This window comes from Vigna unguiculata, chromosome 10 (assembly GCF_004118075.2).
Source record: "Vigna unguiculata cultivar IT97K-499-35 chromosome 10, ASM411807v1, whole genome shotgun sequence".
NCBI classification, from domain to species: Eukaryota; Viridiplantae; Streptophyta; class Magnoliopsida; order Fabales; family Fabaceae; genus Vigna; species Vigna unguiculata.
This window is the reverse complement of record NC_040288.1, coordinates 13,825,853-13,850,436: the sequence shown is the minus strand read 5'-3', so window position 1 is coordinate 13,850,436 and position 24,584 is coordinate 13,825,853. Positions and strand designations below refer to the sequence as shown.

The 24,584-nt window shown below is 33.9% G+C and overlaps 1 protein-coding gene and 2 long non-coding RNA genes across 4 annotated transcripts in view; 2 read left to right on the top strand and 1 right to left on the bottom strand.

Moving 5' to 3' along the window:
• Positions 1-547: 547 nt before the first annotated feature.
• LOC114167551 lies at positions 548-2,149 on the top strand. The gene is made up of 3 exons (XR_003600261.1): positions 548-1,034; positions 1,217-1,319; positions 2,092-2,149. It is a non-coding gene; the product is annotated as an uncharacterized LOC114167551 (long non-coding RNA).
• A 6,630-nt stretch (positions 2,150-8,779) lies between these two features.
• Positions 8,780-24,584, bottom strand: part of LOC114166682 (TMV resistance protein N-like) — a 29,692-nt gene continuing 13,887 nt past the window's right edge. For both annotated transcript variants that reach the window (XM_028051445.1, XM_028051446.1), the window contains 10 exons: positions 24,190-24,294; positions 24,009-24,101; positions 23,811-23,918; positions 23,654-23,719; positions 16,753-16,860; positions 16,573-16,671; positions 14,966-16,070; positions 14,446-14,721; positions 10,199-11,008; positions 8,780-9,537 (listed from right to left, as the gene is read on the bottom strand). In XM_028051445.1, the coding sequence (XP_027907246.1) occupies positions 8,953-9,537; positions 10,199-11,008; positions 14,446-14,721; positions 14,966-16,070; positions 16,573-16,671; positions 16,753-16,860; positions 23,654-23,719; positions 23,811-23,918; positions 24,009-24,101; positions 24,190-24,294 (3,355 nt within the window). In that variant the 3' untranslated portion in view covers positions 8,780-8,952. The remainder of the gene's footprint in view (positions 9,538-10,198; positions 11,009-14,445; positions 14,722-14,965; positions 16,071-16,572; positions 16,672-16,752; positions 16,861-23,653; positions 23,720-23,810; positions 23,919-24,008; positions 24,102-24,189; positions 24,295-24,584) is intronic.
• On the top strand, positions 11,016-13,749 carry LOC114166686. Its single transcript, XR_003599980.1, has 2 exons — positions 11,016-11,976; positions 13,416-13,749. It is a non-coding gene; the product is annotated as an uncharacterized LOC114166686 (long non-coding RNA).

Below are 24,584 nucleotides of genomic sequence, written 5' to 3'. Positions count from 1 at the left end.
GACTTCGATTTAAAATTAGAGACATATCCATCAAATGGGTAATTTGCATATTGCATTCTTACTGTCTCCGTTTTGGGAACAATTGAAACAAAAATTTGAAATTTATTGTCTCGGTTATGACCGAGGATTAATAGACATTAAAAATTAAAAAAAAAATTTAAATCATGCCTAATAGTCATTTTCCGTACCCTCATCTCCAAACTCACCCGCAAAAGCCCCCATGTACTCATCGCAGCACCACCCTCTTCTGGCTTCCGGCTCTCCCACAAGCTTCTCCACGCCATAAGGAAACGCGACGAGGCCTTTTTCGAAGCTTCCAGACTCATGCATTCGATGGGGTTGCTCGAGAAGAAGCTCAACAAGCTCGAATTCTATTCCCACAACTTGAAATCCGACCTGGAAGAATGCACCAATGCCAATGTCGTCTCTTCTTCGACGTCAACATTTCTTGGTGTCAGTTTCTGAATCGAGATCGTCTGTTAAGCTGTTCTCCCGTTCGTTGACCATGCAACTGAGGCATATGGGAAGAGGAAAATGATATCCTGACTCCATTTTTTGACCCCTTAGTTGACTCCATGAGGTGGCATGCACAGGTGGATTTTATTTTTTAAATTAAAATTAATTTTATTAAACCATTTTACTTCAGATGTGGCAGTTTTGGAGAGTGGGTGTGGACGTGAAAATTGAAAGGGTGAGAAACACGTTTTGGAGAGTGGGTGTGGGCGTGAAAATTGGAAGGGTGAGAAAGTAGGTTTTCTTTGGAGAGTGGGTGTGCGCAGAGGAAGCAAAATTGAAAGGGTGAAAAGCTAGGTTTTCTTTGGAGAGTGGGTGTGCGCAGAGCAAGCAAAAACGAAGAAAGGGAAAAGAAAGAAAGAAAGGGAAAAGGAAGAAAGGAGAAAGGAAGAAAGGAGAAAAAGGGAGAAGACGTGTGTTGTAGTGAAATCGAAGAAGACGAAGGGAGAAGACGAAGGGAGAAGACGATCTTCCCAGAGTTAGGGCTTTTGTTGCTCTCCATTGTTCGATTCAACATCGTGGTTCGTAGGTCTTTTTTTTTTTTTTTTTGCGTTTCTCCACTACGCCAATAGGTTTGTGGTTTTTTTTTTTTTTTCGAAATCGTCGTTTGGGTTTTTTGGTTAAGGAACTGAGATTTTTTTTTTTGGTGGCATAGTCGAGTGAGTTATTCTTTAAAGGCAAATTTAACATCTATCTTGTACAGGTGAATGACCACAACACTGTAATCGAAGAAGAAAAAAGGAAAAGACAAAGCTTGCGAAGTTAGGATTTTGGTGCTTTCAGTTGCTCGATTCAGGCAGTGGTTGGTAAGTTTGGGTTATTTTTTCGTTTCTGTGATTTTGGTGCTTTGATAGGTGCATGAATACTAGTTTCCTAACTATGTTGATTAAATCTGTCTTATTTTTTTATGATGACCTGTTTGCTCACAAGTGATGACCTGTGCTGCATTTTGTGCAATAACGTGGTTTGACTCAACTTTTTGAACTCATACTATAGCAATCAATAGTTGATTATGGGGTGATTCACTTTGGGTAATATGTGTTGATTTGTAATAATTTCTTTCATGTGGTTTCATACCCAAGTGGGTTAAACATGTCTGATTTGTTGGTGATGACTTGTGTGCATCCAAATGATGACCTGTGCTGCATTTTTTGCAATCATGTTGTTTAACTCAATTTTTTGAACTTCCATATTATATTAGTCAATAATTGATTATTGGGTGATTCACTTTGGATAATCTGAGTTAATTTGTAATTATCTCTTTGATGTGGTTTCATAGCTAAGTTGATTACACTTGTATAATGTATGAGTGATGACCTGTTTGCTCACAAATGATGATCTGTGTTGAATTTTTTGGAAGCATGTGGTATGACTCAATTTTTTTGATCTTTCATGTCGTACCAGTCAATAGTTGATTATGGGTTGATTAAGTATGGGTAATATGCGTTGATTTGTAGTTATTTCTTTCATGTGGTTTCATACCCAAGTGGATTAAACTTGTATGAAATTATGTCTCTTTATTGTTTTTCCTCTTCATGTATAGTTACTCATAAAACTTTATGAATTTTGATTCAATAGGTTGCTATATTCTGGCCTTTTGGGTACCTCAACATCACACTTAGGAACATTGTCAAGGCAAATAACTAATCTTGAAACAAATATATGTTTTTTTTTAATTCATATCATGTCTTCAAGTCACACAATATAATCATTCATGACATTTGTAGGTTTTCAAGTATGACATAACTCATCCAACTGAAGAAGAAGTTAAAACTTCTATGCCTGTGGTGCGACTTAACTATGTTATCAAACAAAACGTGGAAGCCAATGCCCAGACTAGTATAAATTCCAATCCGAACGCAAATGACAACAAAAATATGGGACCCAATTTGCAGCCCAACATGCAGCCTACTAACACTGCTAATGTGGAGGATATACTACAGAGGATGGTTCCTCCATCCACCAATATTCCATGTGTTGAGGTTGGGGAGAGCTCCAAAGTTCAATCTTCTGTTCTGCATAATATATCACTTACGTAACTCATGACTGTTTAATGTCTTCAATTTTTAGGCTATTTATTTTTAACTTTAGTGTTTCTGTTGTTAATTTTAATTTTCATGACACTGTTGGAAGGATCTACTACATCTATGATATTAAACTTATTTTATCACTTTGATATCCATGTAAATTTACTGTCAGTTAAACTTATTATATGATTATCTATGTACTATTAACTGTTGATCACCGACAAAGATTTTGCACACCTTCAAAATTTTTAATCTATGAAAAACGTTTTAGTATGAAACTCACTTACAATCAATCACATAAATAGAGTCAAATATAATGTAGGATACTGCCTATGATGAATCTCTGGGAAAATTGTGGTACAAGTGGAACATAACATACATGCCAACACTGACAATAATAAATGGTTATCAATCAAGTATTAAGTGCTGACCTACAATAAACATTTTGCACACCTTCCAAATTCGTGGTCTCTGCTAACATAAATTCAACGAAAATAAACCTTACCAAAGTAGGTGTGTGATAATTGATAAAAGAGGAAAAACAACTCCAACATGATATTCTTCTTATCTGTATTCAAATTATATGATGACTCGAGAACTATTAAGTAGTGACCTGGTCCAAAAAATTTGCACATGTACAAAAAATCTGGTATGAAATTAGAGTAAACTTTTTTGAAGAACATTAATTTTGGTATGAGCTATTTAGTTCGCAAGTTCTACATCACATATTATATATTAATCAGGTGTGTTATAATTGGTAAAACATTCAAGACATGATAACTCTCACATTTTTAAATGTAGATCATTCATATATTAAGTGTTGACCTGTGAACAACATCTTGCACATAATTACTTATTTGTTATTTGTGTGGTAACCAATATTACTAAATTTCTGACCACATACGTATTCACTGTTCACCTGCTATAAAATTTATTTGCACTCAATGAAAATTAGGATGAACAACATCCAGCTAGAACTTCATATAAACCACTCAGAATTTCATAAATCAATGACTAAGCCAAGAAAATTGTCATAAATCACTTCCACAATGTCTAAACATAAAAAATACCAAATTTAGCAATATAAATCCTAACTACAACAAACATAAAATTTCTAAATCAACTACTTATGGCGCTTCCTCCCACTAAATGTTGCAAAAGGAGTTCTTATTGTCATACTCTTGACACGCATCCGAGGACCATCCCTTCGTCGCACATACATGTTGCTCTGTTCGTATTCTTGTGCTTCCTAATTTGGAAAATGAACTTCTTCCACATGACCCCTCTCACCAGAATTGCCAAATTCAATACAGCCCTTGGGGTGGTTGGAATTAGGTGTTTGCGAATGACCAACACTTGGTTCACCCAACTTTGAAAACTTCATTTTGCCCTGCTGATGCTGGAGTTGGTTCTTCCTCTCAATCATCATTGCATTCAAGTCTACAAGTTCTTTTTGCAATTTCCCTAGCACACTTTCTTGATGTTCAACAGATTTAATTAAGTTAACTATTTTAGTACCCTTATTTCGATGTCCATATACCTCAAAACCTTCTTTAACGAAGGAATTGCTCAACTCTTCTACAGAGGCAGCAACATATGCAACAACCTGAAACAATTCACAACAACCTTCAAATAGTATAGATGACACATTAAGAAAAAAATCGAACAACAAAATACCCAACAAAATACTCACATGATTGCAAAAAATGCAGCATAGGTCATCACTTGGATGTACACAAGTCATCACCAACAAATCAAACATGTTTAACCCACTTGGGTATGAAACCACATGAAAGAAATAACTACAAATCAACGCATATTACCCATACTTAATTACCCTATAATCAACTATTGACATCTATAGTATGAGTTCAAAAAATTGAGTCAAACCACATTATTGCACAAAATGCAGCACAGGTCATCACTTGTGATCAAACAGGTCATCACAAAAAAATAAGACAGATTTCATCAACCTAGTTAGAAAACTAGTATTCATGCACCTATCAAAGCACCAAAATCACAGAAACGAAAAAATAACACAAACTTACCAATCACCGCCTGAATCGAACAATTGAAAGCACCAAAATCCTAACTTCGCAAGCTTTGTCTTTTCCCTTTTTCTTCTTCGATTACAGTGTTGTGGTCATTCACCTGTACAAGATAGATGTTAAATTTGCCTTTAAAGAATAACTCACTCGACTATGCCACCAAAAAAAAAAATCTTAGTTCCTTAACCAAAAAACCCAAACGACGATTTCGAAAAAAAAAAACCACAAACCTATTGGCGTAGTGGAGAAACGCAAAAAAAAAAAAAAAAAAGACCTACGAACCACGATGTTGAATCGAACAATGGAGAGCAACAAAAGCCCTAACTCTGGGAAGATCGTCTTCTCCCTTCGTCTTCTTCGATTTCACTACAACACACGTCTTCTCCCTTTTTCTCCTTTCTTCCTTTCTCCTTTCTTCCTTTTCCCTTTCTTTCTTTCTTTTCCCTTTCTTCGTTTTTGCTTGCTCTGCGCACACCCACTCTCCAAAGAAAACCTAGCTTTTCACCCTTTCAATTTTGCTTCCTCTGCGCACACCCACTCTCCAAAGAAAACCTACTTTCTCACCCTTCCAATTTTCACGGCCACACCCACTCTCCAAAATGTGTTTCTCACCCTTTCAATTTTCACGTCCACACCCACTCTCCAAAACGTGCCACATCTGAAGTAAAATGGTTTAATAAAATTAATTTTAATTTAAAAAATAAAATCCACCTATGCATGCCACCTCATGAGTGAAATAAGGGGTCAAAAAATGAGGTCAGGATATCATTTTCCTATGGGAAGCAATGTGTACAAGAAAGTCTTGTTTTAAGGAGTGTAATATTTTAAAATTTTGCTTTTTCTTAGTCTTGTAAAAATTATATAAATGTAAATATTTGCTCATAATTTTATGTTTTTGTATTGAAAAAAAACTTAGAATATGATGCACATTAGCTCTTTGATCTCTTAAGAACTTCTTGGGTTCAAGAGAAACTTATGGGGTTTCAAAAAGCAATTTCCCGAGAACAAATTTCAAATAGACTCCTAAAAAAGTAAAATCAAATAACGCTTGCAAATTTGAAAAGATATTCTATATTTTACACACGTTTCTAGAATTTACAGTAAAAAATATTTTTTCAAATTACGTTATCCATAAATGTATTTCAAAATTAGAATATCTTTTCAAATCAAGTGATTCATAAATCTAAGGCCCACTTTGTATGTCCCTAATGTTTAAGGGTCTAACCTATTCTATTGGACCTAAGGTCAGCCCATAGGATGTCCCAAAACCCTTTTCCAGCCCTATCCTCTCTCACTCTGCCCATTCTCATAAAACAGGAACATTTCTCCTTCCACTGCTGAACCAAAGAGCTCTGCTAGGGTTTGAGTAAGCTCTCATTTTCTCCAAGCTTGTTAGGCGTTTTCCTCATGTAAGTTAAACTTCACCCTCCTCTTCCCTTTTCCCTTTCCGGTTGCCATGTTTCTATTTTAGGTCGCTCCTAGAGGCTCATTCTCTTTCCTATGTTCGTACCTTATAGTTGTTGAGTTCGTTCTTGAAGCAGAGGTGTCCCTCTGTCAGTGTTTAAACCCCTCAAGTTTAACTTACTAAAAGGTAAGGGAAGTTAGGATTTTGCATGTTTTAAGTTACTTTGCTTGTTTTGGGTCTATTTCGAGTTATAGATGCATGAATAATGTTGGTGATGGTGTGAAAATACTTGTGCCTTGTGTATCTGCTTGATTTCTGGTTTTGAACGCGTGAGAGTAGGTGAGTTCTGCTGAACTCGCCCAAGCGAGCTGGGTAGTCGCTCGAAACAAAAAGCTATCGCTTAAGCGAGGAGCTCTCGCTTGAGCGAGAACAATAGCAACTCACCCCCTCTCTGTTTCGAGGGCTCGCTTAAGCGAAGGCCTCTCGCCTGAGCGAGATGAGCTAACTTGAGTGAGGGGTTCCTCTCGCCTAAGCGAGAGCTCTTTAGCCTGAGCGAGATTGACAGAGTTGGTTGGATACGTGTATGTTTCTAATGATTAGATGGTTTGTTGCTTTAAAAAGTTTAAGTATGAGGCCTTATATGTTCTATATGATGTAATGAGATTGGAATTTATGAGCTTGGTATGAATAAAGTCATGAAACATGGTTGGTTGGTTGGTTGGTTGGATATTTGGCATGAGATGGTTATGTTTGATAAATTGTGGTTGGTTGGAGAGACATGGTTGTGGTATGAGTTTGACGTAATTCCATGAAACTCTTGGTGAGATTTCATGGTGGTGTTGGATGTGATGGATGTAATTCCATGAATCTCGTGGTGATATTTCATGGTAGTATCGTAGTGTATATAATTAGGTAAGGATTCAAGTAAGGATTGCATCCTGAAACTCTAAAGAGTCGGTTAGTCTCACGTAAAGCGGACTGACTCAAGTGGTGAGAGTAGCAGGAGACCCTAGTCTTTGGCAGGATAATGACCTTAGATGTTTGAAGGCCAACCTTGTGCGTGGTAGGATGAAACCCATTGGCAATGGCTTTGCAGAGCAATAGAGGCCACCACAAGTGCAAGCATCCGGTAAATCCGACCGATTATATATATATATATATATATATATATATATATATATATATATATATATATATATATATATATATATCCGGATAAATTAAGTCTTAGAGTCTTGCTTGTTTGCTTTCACATGCTTGGATGATTGATCTGTACTTGATTTTAAATTGCATGCTTAATTGTATGATAAAGATCTTTTTACTCTAGCTTACCCTTTTTGCTTGTGTCTATCTTCTTGTGTGGTTTTCCTTTTTGCACTGATCACCAATTCCTTGGTGTGAGCAGATATGGGAACCCCTGGTGATCGCAGTGACGATGGGAATGTTGCAGCGTAGTGGTCATGCGTTGGTGTTGAGCTCATTGTTGAACTCACGTTTGAAGGACTTTTGTAGTTTTGTAATCCCTTGCTTATGAGCACGTTCTTTTGGATAATTGTAAACTCTTAATTAAAAAGAAATTGAAATTGAAATTCTTTTATTAAGTAGGTATTTGAAATAACTAAAACGTAGAATTTGAAATTCATCAAAAAATAAGAAAATTGAAATTTTTCGAGTTGTGGAAATATTCATTGCTTAGGACAAGAAAAGTTCGCAGTTAGTACTTAAGGTCGAGCCAAGGTAGGCCCAAGCCAAAGGTTGAGCCAAACCGAGTCAAACTGGACCCAATCAAGCCGGGTCTGAGCTGAAAGTTGAGCCAAGCCGAGCTAGCAAAGGCTGAAGCTCGAGCCGAGCTAGCAAAGGTCGAAGGTCAAGCTGAGCTAGCAAAGGCCGAAGGTCAAGGTGATCCAGGCCAAGTCGAAGGCCGAGTCAAGTTGGCCCGAGCTGAAGGTCTAGCCAAGTCGACTCGGGCCAAAGGTTAAGCCGAGCTGTCCCGAGCTGAAGATTGAGTGGAGTCAAGCCGAGCTGGCCCTAGTAAAGCCGAGCCTTGCCGACCCGAGCAAAAAGGTCTAGCCGAGTTGGCTCATGGCAAAGGTCTAGTCGAGTCAACCTGGGTCGATGATCTAGTCGAGTCGACTTGGACCAAAGGTCGAGCTGAGTCGGTCGCAGGCCGAAGGCCGAGTTGAGCAAGCCCAGGCCGAAGGTCGAGCTGAGTTTACCTGAACTGAAGGTCTAGCTGATTTGTGACGAAGGTTGAGCCTAGTCGATCCAAGTTGAATCTTTAGGAGTCGATTCAATCTAAAAGTTAAGATAAGTCATCATGAATTAAATGTTGAACTAACTCAACTCGAACTCAAAAATATAGTTAAGTTTGCTTTTAAAAATATTAAATTAGTTTGTCTAAATAAGAAAATTTAAATTTAAAATATTTTAATTACTTCATTCAAATAAACTATTTAAAAAATAAAAATAATTCTAAATACCGCTTATTTCAATTTATTAGAATCGTTAAAGTTCTTTAATTCAATTGAGTAATTCAAATATTGCTTATGTCAATTTATTAGAATTTTTAAAGTTCTTTATCCAAGGTAAACGTATTTTGTAACTTATTTCCAAATTCCCAGAAATCTAAAGCATTATATATTTCATATTTCTAACACACAGAGAAACATGGGTGAAAAAAAGTAATTACCCTAACCCCTTATCAATCCAGTAAAAGCAGACCGTCTTAAAAAAATTTAAAATCCTGAAATTGTACTCTATCCTAATATTTAAAACAAAGGCACACGTTTAGCATTTCAAAATATTATAATATAAATGTATTGTAACAAAATAAGGCTCAAAAGTGAATAAAAGACGGGTGCAAGTTTGTGGACAAATCATCAATAACTCTTAGGTTGTTGTAGAAGGTTTGCAGTCACCATAATAAACAACTTTAACCTAACATTCGTTCACCATCTTTTTAACCTTCATTTTTCTTCTTTTCCACTTTTCCTTTACATGAGAAGAATTTATTCAATAAGCGTTTAGTTAAGCTTTTTACGGAAGCACCCCTTAAGTCCTCCATGGATTCCACTGGAGGAGAGATCGACCCAACAGCACATGAAGATTCATAACTAGGAATAGTCATATTTGGTGCATGGTAGTGCTCTTCTTTTTCATTAATTGCCTCGTATATAAGATAAATTGACGTCTTGATGACAGTTAATCTGCTCCAGAAAACAACAACAAATTGCACCTTGTTTCCAGCCTCAATGTTTGATAGTACTCTCTGCCATTCCTCATCATCAAACGACGCTAATGCATGTCTCTTATAAAGCTGAATGGTGCTCTTTGTGTGATTTATCACCAACAAATTTTTCAGGCCATCTGATGTTATATTGTCAGAGGAAGAATAATGGATATGGCACATCATTGTCTTCAAGTTACGCCCATTTACTTGGGGAATATCAAAAGTCACAGAAGAGCCTTCGCTGTTGAAGGTTAACCAATCTGGATAACAATCTCCAGGTAGCAAACAATGACCGTCATCACTCGTAGTCATATTCTGTAAAAGTATCTATATATATATATATATATATATATATATATATATATATATATATATATATATAAAAGCCGTAAATTTTGTCAAAAAGTATTCTAAACGATGATAACTTCCATGGAAGAAGAAAATTGTTAAAAGTATTTGATGTCATGCATATGCATATCATATTATTATTCCATTTCTTGATTTAAGCCGATGGTAACTTTTAATAGCAGAATATATGATGGCAATTAATAAAATCTGTTGTTGTATAATAGTTTTTTTGAGAATAAAGAAAATAGAGTTTGAGATTAATCTTTCTTGTGTATAAATCACACATAGAATAATCTATTTATAATAGAAAAATGTATAATTAAAAAAAGTAACTGAAAGAAAAAAAAGGGTAAATAAAATATATTTTTTGATATTGTGATTAACGATATCTAATATTATCTTAATAATATCAAACAATATCTAACGGTTCTTAAAAGTAGTGTGATTAAAATATCATCTTTAATTATGTTGAGAGATTATAATACTATATACTTGCAAATATAATTGATGTATTAAAATAATTTTACTGCAAAAAATTAGATTTTCTAACCAGAACTTTTGACAAATATTTATATCATAAAAATATTACAATCAGAAGCATTTAAGAGAGAAAGAGAAAGAAAGGAACCTGTAAAATTCTCTGTTTCAGAATATGTGTGATTTCCCAACTCCTTCCCATTTGAATTAAAAGTGTCTTCTCAAACAATTTTGATCTTGAGTTGCATTCAATTAATGTAAATACATTCTGCATTTGTGATGCTGTTGCAGATGACTCAGATTCTTCATAATTTGTCGCATTTAAGGCATCCAAAATACTCGTTGTATCTCGAGAAAGTTGAAGATCTGACCCACACTCTATCCAAAGACTTCGAAGCTTTGGAAACTCCTCAGATATATAAGATAGCTGATTGGAACTGCTATTTTGTACATCTAAAGAAACAAGAGAAGACATGTCCACGAATGTATGAACACGAGAAGAGAGACTATTTACCGGAGACATCCAAGACCAAATGATAGAGGGAAACACATCGCGTGAAAATCCTTCATAACCACATAGTGAGATATATCCAATACTTTTTGATCTAACTATTGAAAAAGGCAACCTTGCTATAGCAGTGTTATCAGCAACAAGGGTTGTCAAAGACTCCATCTGTTCTATGTCCTCTTCCAACTTATCAATCTTTAGACAACCGGAAAGAATGAGTGTTTTAAGAGATTTCAACTTATAGATACTTCTTGGAAGGTTACGAAGGCTAATACAATCTTGAAAGTTTATTAGTAGAAGTTTAGTGAGATGACCAATGGTATATGAAACTTCAGACAGCCTTGGACAATCCATGAATACAAGCTTTTCAAGATTAGGCAAATTTAGAAAGTCTGGAGTTTTTGTTAAATAATGAGAATGGCTAAGATTAAGAATTTTCAACTTCTCCATCAGCTACAAAAGAAGAAATACAATGGAGATAAATTAGATAAATAAACGACAAAAGAAGAAATACAATGTCATGAACAGTTAAGTGGGATGTGAAATATATACTCAAGATGATGACATTTTTGTAGGGCTATTATATTTTTGTAGGGCTATCCTCATGACTTTTGGTTGGCACTTCATACTCCTTTTATCGAGTAAAAAGACAGGCTTTATCTAAGTAGCTAAGTTGACAGCACTGAAATAAGCATACATCGCTGTAAAAATAGGTTGTAAGCATCAAGATTTTCTTTGAAGTTTGTGAGTCTATTCCTTCAATATGCTATTGGAGTTGTACGATGCTTCAATCTTCTAATGCTACTTAATGAGTCGTCCAAGACTAGATCATCGTAGAAGTCAAACGACTTCTACTGCCTCTTGTTCACATGTCATCTAGACTTCAATCGTCTATTAATTCTTCATAAGTTGTCTAGCAAACAACAGATTATGATTGTTTAGACCAGAACCAATCTCATACTGAGTTATACTTGACAAAAACAATGTTGTCAAGAAAAAACAATGTTGTATATTCATTAGAGGGAATATTGTCTCCTAAACGAGCAAGAAAAAACAATGTTGTCCAATCTAGTGCAGAAGTCGAATATAGATCTATGATTATAGTTACTTGTGAACTTTTGCGAATTAAACAACTCTTTTAAGAGTTGAAATTTTGTGAAATTGATAAGATAAAGTTGCATTGTGATAATCAAACAACCCTTCATATTGCTTTCGATCCTATTTTAAGCAGAGGTGTTGCGCTTTTGGTTAATTCAAAGCACAACCTCCCTTGTTTCCCTCTCATAGTCTATGTGCAGATGATGTTTTTGTCCTTTGCAAGGCTAATAAGAGAAGTCTTGGAAGTATTATGCAGCTATTTCACATGTATGGCTCTGCTTCGAGTCGGTGGCTCAATAGTGCTAAAAGTCAATTTTATACTGGTAACGCTGCTAACTCCTTCTAGAGTTATTATAGATATCTTGGGTTTAAATACTTATTTGGGTGTTCCCTTTTTTAAAAGTGTGCATAAATCCAGATTTCTTAGAGTTATTATTGATAATATTAACAATAAACTGAGTTCTTGGAAAGGTAAGTTGTTAGTATGATGGGTATGATCCGATTGGCTGATTCTCGTATTACTGGATCTATTTTTACAGCTTTTAGGTTTATAGATGGCCTATTAATTTGTTCTAAAAGAGGTGGAGAGATGGATTTATTCTTACACTTGGACCGGAGATATCTTGAAAGCTTATATTGTGACTATTAAATTGAACACTTTGTTTTCTCATAAGCATGATGGTGGGTTGGGTGTGATCAATCTTGGAGAAGAAAACTTATGTTGGTTTGAGCTTTACTTATGGTAATTTGAATTGGTCTCGAGTTATGAGAGCACGTTTTCTAAATAAGTATAATAAAAGAATTGTTCTTCATAAAACTTCATCAATTTGGCCCGACATTAATGATTGGCATGATGTTGTTATTGAAAATTCCAAATGGATCATTGGTAATGGTCAATATGTTAATTTCTGGAATGAAGCTTGGCTTTTTATATTTCTATCTTTCAGCATCTTTGCATTCCTAAAACACCTAAGTATCAGCTCAGGTCTAGGGTTTGTGATGCTTTGAATGGTATTGCTTGGCACATCCCAAGTCGTTAAGTAATATTAAAGATATTTATAACATCAATTTTATTGTTAGTGCTAATAAGGTGACGAACCTGCTTGGATAATGGATGAGTTTGGTTTCCTTAATATGAAGACTCAAGCCTTCATTCATACTAGTTTTGTTTCTCATTCTTAGAGGAAGATTATTTGGTCTTTAGTCCATTGGAAGTTGTGGCATAATTTTTCACCGTCTGATAAACATTTTTAGATACGAGGCATTAGCTTATGTTCCAGTTGTAGTTCATGCAATCTTCGAATAAAGTCTGATTCATCTTGTTTTAGTGTGTTTTTGCTAAGAATCTATGGGCTTAGTTAAATTATGTTTTTCCTAATTTCTCTTGCACCTCTATTAATGATATTTTGTCCTTTTCTTATGAAAGAGTTAGTCCTATCATTTGTGACATTAGGTTTGCTACTATAACCTTTATTATTTGGATCATTTGGAAAGCTAAAAATCATGAGATTTAAAAAACCTATCCTCTTTCAATCAAAACTTCATTTGGTTTAATGGAATTTTCAGATGGCAAGGCAAGTAAAAAATCTTCTAAATCTATACATAATGATATAACTGATATTTTCATTTTGAAGTTTTTCAAGGTTTAGACTAGAAATTACAAAGCGACTAGACTTAAATAGGAATATTGGTTTATGCCTGATGTTATAGCTGGTTAAAGTTTAATGTTGACACTGGTGGTTTCTTGTAGTGGTTTATTCAGATGCAGTAGAGGAGAATTTGTTGGAGGATTTACTATCTAGTTGGGCATCAAGTCTTCAATTTATGTTGAGTTGATGGTCGTCATTGTTGCAAAAGAGATTTCTAAACCTAACAATTACAGACATGTCTAGATTGAGTGTGACTCCTTTTTGATTTGCCACGCTTTCTAGAATTTTGGTATTGTTTTGTGGAGGCTGAAAGCTCATTGCAAAAATGCTCTTAACATTTGCAAAGTTATGGATTTTAAAGTCTCTCATATCTTTTGTGAGGGAATGGATGTGCTAATGTTTTGCCAACGTTGCTCTTGTTAATAGACTTGATTTTCTTTGGTTTGATGCTTTACCTTCTCGTTTTAGGGTCAATAATCGCATCCATGGTATTGTCTGCTTTGAAGCTTGGAACTGCTATCATGGTTTTGTCCTTAAAAGACATCTTAGAGGGTAGGAAGAGGAAGGTGTATTTAAGTTTTTGTTCTCATAGATGACACAAATGTCCTAATCTCAAGTTCATTGAGATAGATTGTTAGGGCCAATCATCACATTCGAGGTATAGTCCGCTTTGGAGCAATGAACTCCTATCATAGTTTTGTCCTTAAAAGACGCTTCAGAATATTGAAGGAGAAAGGTATATTTAAAATTACCCTTGTCCTCAACTCCTAAATGATATGAAACTATTAGATATACTAGAACACCTTCTCTTATTTAATTTTCATGTGGTGCCATGTGATTGATGAAAATTTAAGATGCCAACCTAGTTAGGATGTTAATCTTTTATAGTAATGCCTAATATGATTTTATAGAATTTTATATGTTCTGAATGTATTGTGTGTATAATGCAGACCACACAATATGTATTTATACTATTGAATAAAAACAATTATAATAAAGGCACATAATAATATGGAATTAATCACCCTAATTTATGAAATTATGTAACGGTTGATTTTTTAGAAATCTGTAACTACTAATTATATTCTATCATATTTAAATAAATAAAAACAGCACATGAAATTCAAAAAACTAAATTAATACCTGAGTCCCTTTCCAAACCATGGTAATCTTACTGTTTTCTAACTCAATAGAAACTAGACTTCCTTGATAAAAGCTTGCTGGTATGAAGGAAAAAGGAAATCCATCCCAGCAAAGCCATCTAAGATCTTTGGAAAGATATTCAAAATCTCCAACAAGTTCTACACCAGAAAGTTGGAGCAACCTGAGTTTCTTCATGTTCATAAAAGCTTTAGTGCTTAGAGATTTTGTATTACTTCTTGGTAGCTTCAAAGTCAATCCCTCAATAAATTTTGTTCCCTATCACAGAAAAAAGGAACAGTAAAATATGCATAGCTAAAGATATATGGCAGCAAAAACCCTGATGAAAAATACCATCATTTTCTCTACAGGAGCTAAGAGGAAACAAACAATTCACAACCAAACAAATTATAAAAATTCTTGTGACAATCAATGGAACAAATGGATGCTAAATAGCCAACTTATAAAGGTGTATATTGTTTCCATTAGCTTGTAATACTAAAATAATAAATGAAGGTCTTACGGTTTCTTTTGATAACACATCAAGCACATCCTCATGAAACCATAGCCTACTACGCTCCTCAAGCTCCATTGGTGATTTTGAACGAATAATTTCCCTTCCCATGTCCCGTAGCAAATCATGCATTCCAATTCGGTTCTTATCATCCACAGTTACAAGACTTCGCTCTACCAAGACACGTATTCCATTTTCTGCGAAAAGTCCACAACCATTCAATATATGTATAACATCATTTCGATCCTTTCCTATGAAGAAACATGCTATATCAAGAAATATTCCTTTCTCAGTATCATCACTTAAACCATCATAACTTATTTTTAACTTCTCTTGTACTTCATCATTAGGAATTTTCCTGAGTTTTTCCAATACAATCTTCCACTCTTTAACCTCCATATCAAATAAATAAGACCCAAGGACTTCAAGAGCAAGTGGCAATCCCCCAGCATAAGCAACTACATTTCTTGAAAGTTCAATAAAATCTTCTTTTGGACTTGCTTGCTTGAATGCATGCCAACTAAAAAGCTCAATAGATTCATCTACATCCATTCCTGTCATTGCGAAAACTTGGTCAACTCTTTTCCCTCTAAGTAAATGTATGTCTCTGGTTGTGATGATTATTCTACTCCCTGAACCAAACCATTCATGATTTCCACACAAAGCATTTAATTGTTGTAACTTATTTACATCATCAAGTATAAGAAGTATCCTTTTACGGTGAAGTCTTTCTCTTAATATGATTTTTCCTGATTCAATGTTATGTATCTTTGTATTGTTTTCTTGGTGGATATCAAATAGAAGTCGTTCTTGTAAACAAATGGGGCCAGCTTCTTGTCCCCAAACCTCCCTAATATCTGCAAGGAAACTCCTTCCCTGAAAATTGCGGCCAATCTTATTGTAAATTGCTTTTGCAATAGTTGTTTTACCAATGCCTCCCATCCCCCATACCCCAAGTAGCAGAACATTGTTTGATTGTTTTTGTTCTAGCAATTGAACCATTTCTTGCACTCGAGATTCTACTCCGACGGGATTGTTGGCAACAAACAACTCTGTCTTATCCAACAAACTTGTAACATTTTTAACAATATTTTTTACAGCCTCGCTTTCATTCCTACAACAAAAGCCATGCTATATGCATCAATATAAAAAGAAAATTTGAGTAAAAGTTATACTTGTACAAATGTGTGTTGCTTTATTAAGTTCATCTAATGCACTATATTTTTATTTTTGAAGAATTATTTTGTAGCACATATTTCAGTAACTATTCTTTCTTCAGAATGGGACAAAAGAAAGTTAGTGGGAGAAGAAGCTGGAGCTATACAACTGAGAATCTAAGTAATTGAAAACTAAAGTGAAACAAAGACTCTTTTTTAATAGTTTTTAGAATTTACTTTTCTGAAACATATTTTTCATTATTTTTTTTTGCTTTATAAAAACAATTTTTGTTTATGAACACGAAACAAACATGCTCTTGTTCTTAGTACTTTAACCAATGTTTGTTTGATTTCTTGAAAATTAAAATTTGTGCATCTGTGATACATAAAAATTTGAACTATAAAGTAATGGTATTTCATTAATAAAAATAATGAGAGAAAGTAGAAGTGTTTCATTACCTAGAATTGAGGATAACAACCGCGGAGATGCCAGCAGCCTCACGAAATGTGTCCCTAGCACGCTTCTCGATGTAGTTGATCTCATTATCCGTTATTCCCCTTCATAAATATTATGGATTTTATTTGTTAATTTTAGAGACGAAGTTCAGTAAAATTGGGAGAAGGTGGGTGTTTCATTACCTGTAGTGCTGAACTACCAACCTCGAGATGCTAACAGCTTCAGAGAGTGCGATCCTCCAATGTTTCACAAGGCTCTCTATCCGATTGTAAGCCTTCAGCTTTTGAACACTATCATACAAGTCATGAACTTAATAAATGTTAGTATTAGTGACAATGTTAAGTAACAACAAGAAAGCACAAAGTGTTTCAATTATCTCTCGAAGAGGAGTGGTAGTGAGAATCTCTTTGACACTCTTTCTAATTTTCTTTTTACTATTTGTTAAAATGTATTAGAACTTGAAATTTTAGACCGGTGATGGTAGAAACATTGCGGTCAAAAGAAACATAATATATGTTGTTAGAAGTCCCACATCAACTAAATATAAGGTCAATTTAGAGTATATAAGTGGGTGTAAACCTCACTTTACAAGCTGGTTTTATAGGGTTAAGTTAGGATTAAAGTCCACTTCTTAACATGGTATTAGAGTCATTGGTAGAATCTATCCTAACGAGATTTGTGGTTTGTGGGGCATATTGTTCAACCTCCTATTGAACCACCTATTAATGTCTAGTCACTTATAAGTCGGTTTTGTGTGGCTGAGCTGGACTTCAAGTTCACTTCTTAACATATACATTATAAAAAAATTACAAAAATATAATTGTAATGCAAAAGTAATGATATAATGTCTAGAATTTCAAATAATAATAACATCATAAAAAAATGTCTTAAAATTCTAATAATCTAATTCTTCTTTAATCCCAACATAATTGTCTTCAATATTATCATCAAATGGGGCATATCCTTCTTCCTCTTCCCCTTTTAGAAACTCTTGTCGAAGTTAAGTAATTTTTCAAACTAAAAGTCAAAGCTATCATGCAATTCTTTCTGAACCCCAATTTGAATTTTCTCTTTACCCCTTCCCTGTTGGGGTTAGACTTACACCTAGAACTTTCTTAGAAGCATGAAAAGACATGTTAGAATATAATAAGTTGTTACACATTTCTAACAAATCAATCGTTACATAGTCTTGGAAATTAGGATGATTGATTCCTAATTATTAGGTGTTTTTACTATAATTGATGTTTTAAAATAAGTATAAATACATATTGTGTGGCCTGCATTAGACCCACAATCCATTCTGAACATATACAATTCTATAAGATCCAATAACAATACCACCACTTAGTGGTTGCTTTCTTTCATTGGTTGCTTGTCACCTCATATAAACTATTAGTCCTCCAACTGCTGCAAGTTATGATTCTACAACAATTGTTCAGTCAACTTCCTTGTTCAAAAGTTGAAATTTAATTTCATGATAAGTAGGAGCGGGTAAATTTGCTCCATAAGAACCAATGGTATCGATCATATGTAGAAAACTTTTCAATCTCATGAGGTTGAATGACAAGCCAACTTGGTACCAAAACCAAGCAATCTATTGATGAACCAAGACCTTTAAATTTTCTTCACATGTCTCTTTGATGTTATGTTGCCTTAGTTTTTCTTTTTTTCGCTCTTCTCTATTGCAACAACTAGATTTCTACAAAACATATGCATTGATCGTTTTCTTTCACCGCTATTTCTCCCTTTATTATTACTAGCAATAGAAATTTCAACTTCATCTTCACTCATGATTATCATTAGTTGCACTCTATCCAAGATTTACAGAGGAGCGAACTGTTTTTTCTCTATATAATTACCAAAGTTCTTCTCTCACAATTTTCAGAGCCTTGGGGCAAGCAACAACGTTGTTTTTCATGCCTTTTCCACATCACAACCCTTCTTCTTCACACCTTTACTATCACATTTGTTCCATGACCACTAGCCGTTATCCAGAACCAACTTTTGATAACACTGGTCTTCTCTCTAAATTTCTAAAACAATAAGTTTTAAGTCCACTTTAGACATCCAAGTGGATAGCACACCTTTGTTTGATCAAAAGTTGTTTTTGAGTAAGTTTATCTTTGCCTTTTTTCTTTTTTTGAGTTGGTTTAATTGTAAAAGTTGTATGTTTAAGATAAAATCTTGCATGTGACAATTTTGGGACGAAGATGAATCTTTCTTAGTCTAGGAGTGTGATGTTATGTTTAGAGCAGATAAGTAGAAGCTTAAGCATGATACAATAAAAACTGAAAAGGTAAAGGACACTAGTCTTACTATGATAGAACCTTAGGATAGACTATATAGAGGGTATAGATGTGACTTGGTCACGATAATATATTTTTTTGCAAGGATGTATTTTTTATCAGAGTTGTTGAGCTTATATATTTTGAAAATGTAAAAATTTGTAACTTTGATAGTTTTGATATATTAGCCATGATTTTGATAAAGGCTGTCAAAAATTACTGATTTATGTTATAAATTATTTATGGTTGAAAAAGTTGTGCAAGTTATTGATAAAATTAGTAGGTCTGAGTTTTAGTTTAAGAGTCTTTGAGAAATATGTTCATTTAAATATACAATGAGTTTTAGTGCAAATAAGTTTTGTTTGATCATATTAAATTAAAATGACTAGAAGGAAATGTATTTCTTTAAACTTGTTAGGTATGGGAACAAAAATTAAGAGTTATTGTTGTTGCTTTTTTTTCTTGGAAAAGCTTAATTTTTCGTGCGCAAAGATTAGTTGATTACAAAATAAGGTTACACCACAAGAAATTTGATGATCTGTGAGGGAAATTAGCGAGGGAAAATTTTACTCGCTAATCCCTCGCTAATTAGAGAGAAATCAGCAACAAACAAATATTATAGCAAAGTTGTAGCTAATTAGTGAGGGACTAGACAACACATAATATGGTAGCTAAGTTGTAGCTAATTAGTTAGGGATTAAGCACAACATAAATATGGTAGCTAAGTTGTAGCTAATTAGTTAGGGATTAGACATAATATAGATATGGTAACTAAGTTGTAGTTAATTAGTTAGGGATTAAACACAACATAAATATGGTAACTAAGTTGTAACTAATTAGTTAGGGATTAAACACAACATAAATATGGTAGCTAAGTTGTAGTTAATTTGTTAGGGATTATACACAACATAGATATTGTAGCTAAGTTGTAACTAATTAGTTAGGGATTACAACATAATATGATAGCTAATTAGTTAGGGATTAGACACATAATATTATAGCTAAGTTGTAGCTAATTAGTTAGAGATTAGATATAACATAATATGATAGCTAAATTGAAGCTCATTAGTTATGGTTTTAACTATAAAATGATTTTGTTGCTAATCCAAAACTAATAAATAGAATTTCTTATTAAAAAATAATATACAAATTATTCTATAAAAAATAAATTTTCAAAAGAAATTTTTAAAAACTATAAACATATATAAATATATTTATACTTATTTTATATTAGTTTTGAATTTATTAAGAATAGAAATAAACGGTACCTTTTTATATTACGTATAATATTAAAAATATAGGAAAATTTATTAAATTTATTTTTGGAGATATATTAATATATATAAACAAATAAATTTTATATACAATACCAAAATTGAAATATAAAAATTAATTTGAGTTATTCTAAAAATATTTAAATGTTAAATTTAAGTTATTTAATAGAATATATACTAAAATATGGAAGTAATACTTTTACATTTATGTTTAAAACTACTAATAGTGCTATCGTTATTATTATGTGCAAAATATCTAATTAGATTAGCGACCTTTTTCCCTAGTGCTAAGGAATGACATCCAAAAAACGCACCACAGCTGCTGAACTTCTCACCTTGCCTTTCACGAGTCGCGTTAGCTGAACTTCTTCTCCCATTTCCTTTTCCACATCGTCGTTTCGCTTCTTTCTCTTTTCATCTCTATTCCGACTCCTTTCTTCGAAACCCTCAATTTTTGTTTGCGTCTTCGATGGCCCTCCCAAGATTCGTATCGATCTCCTCTGAAACTACTTTTTTCTCATCTGCCTCACTTGCCACATTTTCAAACCTTAATAATTGGAATTTTCGAGATTGGGTGAGTGTACGAAGGGCGAGAGCTATAGGAATGGTGTTGATGCAGTCGTGATGTGCTTTGACAACTCATCCAAACATTTCTATTATTGGATTGTGGTGCTAAGAAGATGACGTTGAAAGTGATTGTGGTGGCTTCTCCGATCAATTTCCTCTTCGGATTCTCGATTACATTGTGGCTCGTCTTCATGTAAGTTCTTCAATTATTTTTTTACTTTTTCAGTATACCTCTTACATTGCGCAATATTGCATGCTTTGTTAGCCTCTTACATTGGGAAAATATGATTCAAATTTAATTAGTTAAAGCGTTTTCTTCAAACTGTCCAAAGCTGAAACAATTTCTACCTAACGTTGTTGCCTGGTTTGCATGATCTGTGACTTGTATCTTTGCCATTTTTTCCACCACATAAGACATCATTGTTGGAGCAGCGAAAATCCCAAGAAACAAATGAATTGTAATGGTGTAAAGGACGGAGCTATAATAGGTAATCTAAGTCACATATCATCTAGCTACCTAGGAGAAAAACGGAACAGACCAAAAACTAAACTAAGCAACCAAAAACACCTTAGGTTATGTCACTGCATTGAGAAAAAAATTGCAGTTGTATAAATTAAGGTTATTACTTTCGTGATTACTTCAAATATGATTGTGAAGGAGTTAAGTGATCTTGTAACCAAAATTTTGGAGAAATGTAGGGGACCTAGTGTTTTCTATGTCTAAGGGGAGGAAGTTACTACTACCTTTGGAATTGTTGAACAATTACATGGACACGGCAAAAGTGGAATATTTTATTTAACATTACAACTGCACATTCTTCCAACTCTTCACCATTGTTAAATTTTTCTGAACTAAATACTTCTTCCTGTTGTTTAGTTTTAATTAAAAAGTAGTGTTCAATTTAGAATTAGGATAATAGCAACTAAGGTATAGTTAGGATTGGACACTAGTATGAGCGTTATGGAAGCAAGAGGATGTAGAGAGGGTGGTGGAATAAACGTTTAAGCACTTTGGAAGGATTGATATACTTGTGAATGTGCGGCTGGGAACTTCCTTAATGTCGGCAGAGGATCTCTCCCCTAATGGCTTTCTAATAGGTTTTGTTTGTGTCACCTCTTCTTATTGAGAAGTGTCATTAACAATATGTGATTTCCATTGCATCTTCATTGTGATTATGTTGAAGGGTTGTCTAACTTATCTCATGTAAGTTGATTGGTGTAAATCCCTTTTGTACTTAAATCTGATTAATGGAATTTTTAGATTAATCATTTATGATCTAGTTTTGGCTGCTTGAACATCGGTTATTTTTGTTTTAAAGATGTTATCAGTGACATCAATCAACAAACATAGGGAAGAAAAAACAATGTAGTTTTTGTCTCAAAAAATTACTTTTCCTTTGACAAAAGGACGCATGCATTTTATGTTGGCTCTTTTTTAAAGGGCTTACTACCCCTGACCAGACAAGTCAGCTACAATGCAAGGTGGATTACATGAAGATCAATTTCTCCTTCCTGTTATTTAAAACAATTTCTCATTTTTGTAGTACTAAGTTATTGTATCTTAACCTTTTCAAGTGAGACATGTTCATGGATTCTACCATTGTAGCTTACAACTAATTTGCTAAGGATTAGCTAGGGATTTGCTACAAACATTTTGCTAGGGATTAGATAGGAATTTGCTACAACTAGTTTGCTAAGGATTAGCTAGGGATTTGCTACAAACATTTTGCTAAGGATTAGCTAGGGATTTGCTACAAACATTTTGCTAGAGATTACCTAGGGATTTGCTACACCTAGTTTGCTAGGGATTAGCTATAGATTAGCTAGGGATTAACTATGGAGTAGTTCCTTGGCTAATTAGCTACCTATAATTTAGCTTCGGTTCATTACCCTCGTTGTTTTCTCGCTAATCCTTCGCTAAATCGTTTTGCTAGGGATTAGCGAGAGATTAGCTAGGAATTATTCCCTCACAAATCTGGAAATTTGTTGTAGTGTTAGTTGCTAAAGGATTTACGCAGACTTATGGTGTTGATTATGAGGAGAGATTTTCTCTCTCGTGGCAAAGATGTATATAGTTAGAATCATTTTCTTATTGACAGCTTATTTTGGTTGGGAATTGTAACAATTTGATGTGTAAAATGCTTTCTTGCATGGACAATTATAGAAAGAAGTCCGTATGAAAATTTTCCCAAGTTTTAGGCTTACTGAAGAAGGGAATAAAGAATGTAGGTTGAAAAAAGCCTTGTATGGACTCAAGCAATCACCCCGTGTTTGGTTTGGTCAACTCATCATGTTATTATCTCCATGGAGTATCGACAAAGTCAAGGTGACCACACCTTGTTCATCAAGCATTCCCCATAAGGTAAAATAACTCTACTTTTGGTCTATGTTAATAATATTATATGATTGTTGCAGGAGATAATGAATACGAGAAACAAATTTTAACAAAAACGTTTGCTACTCAATTTGAAATGAAGGATCTAGGAAAGTTGAAGTACTTCCTTAAGATAGAAGTAGCTTACTCTATATATTTGATAGAAGATTATAGATATCTTTTTGTAATTATTACTTTAAAGTTAGAGTTCTCTATAAATAGAGACAGATGTACTGTTTCAAATGAATCAATTTGAATACAAAATCTTCTTTCTTTCATATTAATTTTGTCAAGTTGTATAAATTATGAAAATATATGTATATGGTTTTAATATATGCATAGATATTACATTTCAAAACACTATCTTACCCTATATTTTATGTTTGTCCGTTTCTTTTAAATTGTAATAATCGAGTGTTACACAGGAATAGATGATGTTGCAAGAGTAAAATCTCATCAATGTATCTCTTGGTGAGATGTGATAAAAAGGTATAAAAAATTATAATAATAAACAAATTTCAACTAATTGTAAAAGTGTTGAAAAAAGAAGAACATCTAAAAGAGCTACTAAAGTTACCCTTACCTCGGTGTATAGACTGCATCTTTTGAGATGCCATAAAGTGCCTTCATCCAAATCTTCAAAACATATCTACTTCATACATTTCATGAATTTCATAAATGTAATTTTTTGGAAAAATACTATGCAGTAAAATTTTGAAAGCTGGAACTATTTCAATTACCTCCATTGTAAGTCTTTATCCATTGATATACCATAAGCTTCACAAAGTTTCTCCCTCCAATGGTTCTCGAGGTTCGATATCTCACAATCAATCGTTCCCTCATCAAAACTGGAAACATGTTATGTTACAAATTTCATAATTGTTACTTTAAGAGAAAGTTTACCGTAACAATCTGAAAACAGAAAGTGTTTCAATTACCTAAAATAATCAATCGCACCAGCTTTCTCAGAAAATGCTTCACTCCAATATTTTATGTGGAGTTTTATCGCATCACTAATCTCCATTTCTTCGCTTCATACATGTGATGAATTTCATAAATATTATTTTTTAGATATAATGTTTAGTGAAAATATGATCAAGCATTAAATGTTTCAATTACCAAGAATTCAAGATCGCGCCCCCTGAGATGCCAGCAGCCTTAAAAAGTGCCTCCCTACAACGCTTCACGTTGAATTCTATCACATCAGAAATCTCCATGTCTCCACTGCATATATGTAATGTAATTAATTTCATAAACCATATTTTTAGATACAATGTTCAAATGTCTTGTCTCCAACATTCAAGATTTCAACATCAATCTTCTAGCCTGACTCATTGAGGACTGGTTTTGGCTAGGAATGGGAGGAATCTTCTAGCCTGACTCATTGTAAATGTCTAATACATCCCAAGGATCAACATTCCATTCCACCCAAAACCTCTATATGACTTAGTAAGTGGAGGTTTGCCCCTACTTATATACTATAATTTGGTTTTTTCTTTAGTCAATGTAGGATA